At 42.7% G+C, this 4,444-nt stretch overlaps 1 protein-coding gene across 1 annotated transcript in view; it reads left to right on the forward strand.

The window, feature by feature from the left end:
* Positions 1-4,444, forward strand: part of LOC101852475 (organic cation transporter-like protein) — a 20,219-nt gene that overhangs the window by 14,804 nt on the left and 971 nt on the right. The window contains exons 6-7 of the mRNA XM_013082700.2: positions 55-223; positions 3,586-3,879. Coding sequence (XP_012938154.1) covers positions 55-223; positions 3,586-3,879 — 463 coding nt within the window. The remainder of the gene's footprint in view (positions 1-54; positions 224-3,585; positions 3,880-4,444) is intronic.

A 4,444-nucleotide genomic window follows, 5' to 3' on the forward strand; every position in this document is an offset into this window, starting at 1 on the left:
TATTATTATTAATATTATTATTATTATTATTTATTATTATAATGTGTGTTACAGCGACAGAAATCGTGGGCCCATCTCATAGAGCAATGGCTGGAGTATGCGCTATGTACTTCTGGGCAGTAGGTATGTTCCTCCTGGTCTTCCTCTTCTACTTCATCCGAGACTGGCGCATCGCACAAGTGACGTTGACGGCTCCCGGCCTCCTCTACATCTCATACTGGTGGTGAGAGTCGTCCGTGGACAACCTAACGCCCTGCTATACATGTAGTACTTTTACTTTGAGTAAATTAAGGAACAGTAACACAAAAAACGGTTTCGTTGTGTGCAGATTAAAGTAGAATTAACAGAGGGAAACATGCAGTTGGGAAGAGAAAATTGGGGCCTCTTATTTGCGTCCTCATAAGTTTGACTTCATAACATCGCTCTAGACACAAGGGTGGGATAAAACGTCTAGTTTTTTTAAATTTTTTTTTTTAGATCAGATCGTGGATCGTCAGCGTGAATTAAACGAGAGCTGGAAAGAAGCCATAGCATTTACATATTTATATTCTCATAATAGCTGTATGTATGGCATTAATTAGGGAATCACCATGTTACCAGAGAGAGTCACAAAGGACAAAAGATATATGTAATGAATTCAAATAAAACCTAACCCAGTTTCAGTCCTCAGCCTTCAACCGAGGAAAACAAGATTACGTAGAAACAGTGATTGTTCCATAGATGGGACATTTTCCTGATTGATTAATGAGAGTCAACGAGGTGAAATCAGGCACTCGCAAAAATAATGACATCGAAGAAATCGGCATTTGCCATCCCATTTGGCAATTATAACTAATTTGTTGGGTTTTTTTTGGCTCAACACCTTTTGCGCAAAATATGGGTAATCTGGCTAATTCTTTTTATTTTAATGACCTTCGCCTTTCATTCTTAAGTCAGATTAAACGAAGAAAACAGTCACCCTTTCCTCTGGAAGAGTTTTTTTTTTGTCAGCGTAACCTTTTTAAAAAAGCGTTCTTCCGAAATTTTAATTCTTGTTTATTCAAAAACTTGTTTGTTTCACTTTGATTTTTTTCACACAAATTATATATATAGGGTAACTCTGTTCGCAAAGGGTGCGCATTTGCAAAGAGGACGCCACCGAATTTTGAGGACACTTTTTTAATTGGCTCAAAGAGAGGAGTGGCCCATCTTGTTATGTAGCCTACTATCTTTGCTAACAGTTACAGTCCCTTTGACAAAATTACTCTGTACAGCCCAGTCCAATATGTTCGTCTTTTTACAGATGTAGGCGACTTCCAGATCATTTCTTTTGTTTGTTTTTGTAAAGTGTTTTACGGCGCTCGCAACTGCATAAGGTCATATGGGTGCGCGGGACACACCTAATATTTTCAGTTGGCAAGAAATTTTGAATTTTGTCCGGGTGGCGGCCGAAGCCTACTCTTATCGATTTTAGGCCACCAAGGGATCTTTAACGTGCGCAACTTGCACGCGGGCCCTCCGATATTTTTCGCCCTTGTCCGAGAAGGCTAGGTGTAGATCTTTCCTACCAGAAGATCAGGGGTGTGGCCGAAAGACAGCAGTAAGGAGGAGCCAAGGAGAATTTTTTGTTTTTGTAAAGTGTTTTACGGCGCTCGCAACTGCATAGGTCATATGAGCGCGCGGGACACACCTTATATTTTCAGTTGGTAGGAAATTTTGAATTTTGCCCGGGTGGCGGCCGAAGCCTACTCTTATCGATTTTAGACCACCAAGGGATCTTTAACGTGCGCAACTTGCACACGGGCCCTCCGAGATTTTTCGCCCTTGTCCGAGAAGGCTAGGTGTAGATCTTTCCTACCAGAAGATCAGGGGTGTGGCTGAAAGACAGCAGTAAGAAGGAGCCAAGGAGTAGCAGTAGAAAGGCTGCAGAAAGAGTCAGGAGCCCAGAGGAGGGGGCAAAGGAGGTGAGGTGGTGGGGACAGAAAGTAGAAATGAAAGCAGACAACAGAACATTGCTAGAGAGCAGGAAAGGAGGGGAAAGGAGTCAATTTTATAGAAGAAAAATTTTCGGTCGCTACCCGGATTCGAACCCGGGACCTTTGAATGAGAGGCCAACACCTTAACCTCTAGGCCACGAGTGCCCCCAGCCAAGGAGTAGCAGTAGAAAGGCTGCAGAAAGATTCTGGAGCCCAGAGGAGGGGGCAAAGGTGGTGAGGTGGTGGGGACAGAAAGTAGAAATGAAAGCAGACAACAGAACATTGCTAGAGAGCAGGAAAAGAGGTGAAAGGAGTCAATTTTATAGAAGAAACATTTTCGGTCGCTACCCGGTTTCGAACCCGGGACCTTTGAATGAGAGGCCAACACCTTAACCTCTAGGCCACGAGAGCCCCCAGACCATTTCTAAGCTAAAACTAAAAACACAGACCAAACACAAAGGCACTACCGCAAGAAAGAAGGGAGAATGTGTAACAAGCAACTGTAAGCAGATGGACAAGTCTCACAGCTTCCATTTTTATCCTGAATGAGCAAGAAAATGCTGCCCAAACACTTTAAAGATCGCCCCTGTCCTGCAGATATGTTTTTATATCTGAAAAGCCTATTCGCTCTACTTGAAATCTAATTGATATGCGGTCCCAAACCCAGTAAAACTGTGAGAGTACTTAAATCGTTGGATTGTCGCTTTGATAGATTTTTCTCGAAAGCCTGCGGCTCTGGTGTTGCCCCGTGTTAGTTACTCGTATACAGAATAAAATACACGTTATATACATTTTAATGATTTCTTCTTGACCAAACTGTATGATAGGCTGGCAGTGAACTTCATCTTGTCCCTGCATACCACAGAACAGTCCAAGAATCCCCCAGATGGTTCATTTCTAAAGGGGTCCACCACGAGGTTCTAAAAGTTCAGCGAAGTATGGCCAAGACAAAGAGCAAATATTGTATCATTCACGATTTTCATTTCCAACAATCAAAAACACCCCGGTCGTGGTATAATAGTAGTACCAAAAAAAATATCAAAAGACGTACTGGTGAAACATCAACACCCCCCCCCCTCTTTTTACGCGCACACACACACAACATACATACACACACACACTCACACACATATACACACACACACTCACACACATATTACACTCACACACACATACACACACACACTCACACACATACACTCACACACACATACACACACACACTCACACATACATACACACACACTCACACACACACACACTCGCACACACACATACTCTACAAAAAATAAAACAGGCTAATACAGAATTTTACAAAAGTTTTACCAGTTTGTAGCAAAACAAAAATCCGACAGAAAGCTACAAAAACAACAACGACAAGAACAACAACAACACAACAACAACAACGACAACAACAACAACAACAACAACAAAATAAAAGACACCCCCCCACACACACACACACGCACACATAAATAAAGTGCACTATTAAAAAGCACGAAACAAACGGTCAAACACATGCAACGTCAAAAGATATTATAATAATAAATCATGTAAGTTACTTATTTACATATCAACACACACGATATACAATTGACAGCTAACTTTTCCTTGCTCCTTGCTACCATAGGATAATCCCTGAGTCCCCAAGATGGCTCATCTTGAAAGGGCGCCACTATGAGGCGGACAAAGTTCTGCGCAGTATGGCCACGACGAACAGGAGGCCGGTCCCAGAGCAGATGCTCAACGACCTGGCAACGTCTGCAGAGACAGACGTCACGAAAGCCAGCTTGAGGGAGGAACAGCAGCAGCAGCAGCAGCAGCAGCAACGACAGCAACAAGGACAGAATCTACGTCAGCAGTTATGGCTTTTGTTCAGCAGCCCTGCTCTCGCTGGAAGGTTTCTCAATCTGTGTTTTAACTGGTGAGGTTTTTCATTTTGTTTTTGTTTTCGTTTTATTTGGACGTGTCTAAATGGAGAGTGTGGAGAGAGAGAGAGAGAGAGAGAGAGAGAGAGAGAGAGAGAGAGAGAGAGAGAGAGAGAAAGAGAGAGAGAGAGTGAGAGTGAGTGAAAAGATGACAGTGGTCTACCAAGAATTTGCTTCGGGCTTTAAATCAGGAAATGGGAGGAGCCCTGAGTTCGAACATTTCGCTACCTTGTTCATATCCAGCGCTGAAAAAATCCAAGTAAAAAAAAAAAATTATGTTTGAGCACGGAAGCATAAACCTTTTGAAAATTTGTAGACCAGTGCATTCACCCTCACCCCTTCCCCTCTTTCCTACCTGAAAATTTCTTCTCCCCACCCAAGCTATCAACGAGTGTTACTTTGCTCGGATTTTAAACATTGGCTCCCTGATTGATGGTTGCACACAAACACACATACACACACACACACACACACACACACACACACACACATACGCACACACAACCACACACACACACACATACACAAACACATAGAACACCCTAAACTATAATATCCTGC

Source organism: Aplysia californica, unplaced genomic scaffold (assembly GCF_000002075.1).
Source record: "Aplysia californica isolate F4 #8 unplaced genomic scaffold, AplCal3.0 scaffold00189, whole genome shotgun sequence".
Lineage (NCBI taxonomy): Eukaryota > Metazoa > Mollusca > Gastropoda > Aplysiida > Aplysiidae > Aplysia > Aplysia californica.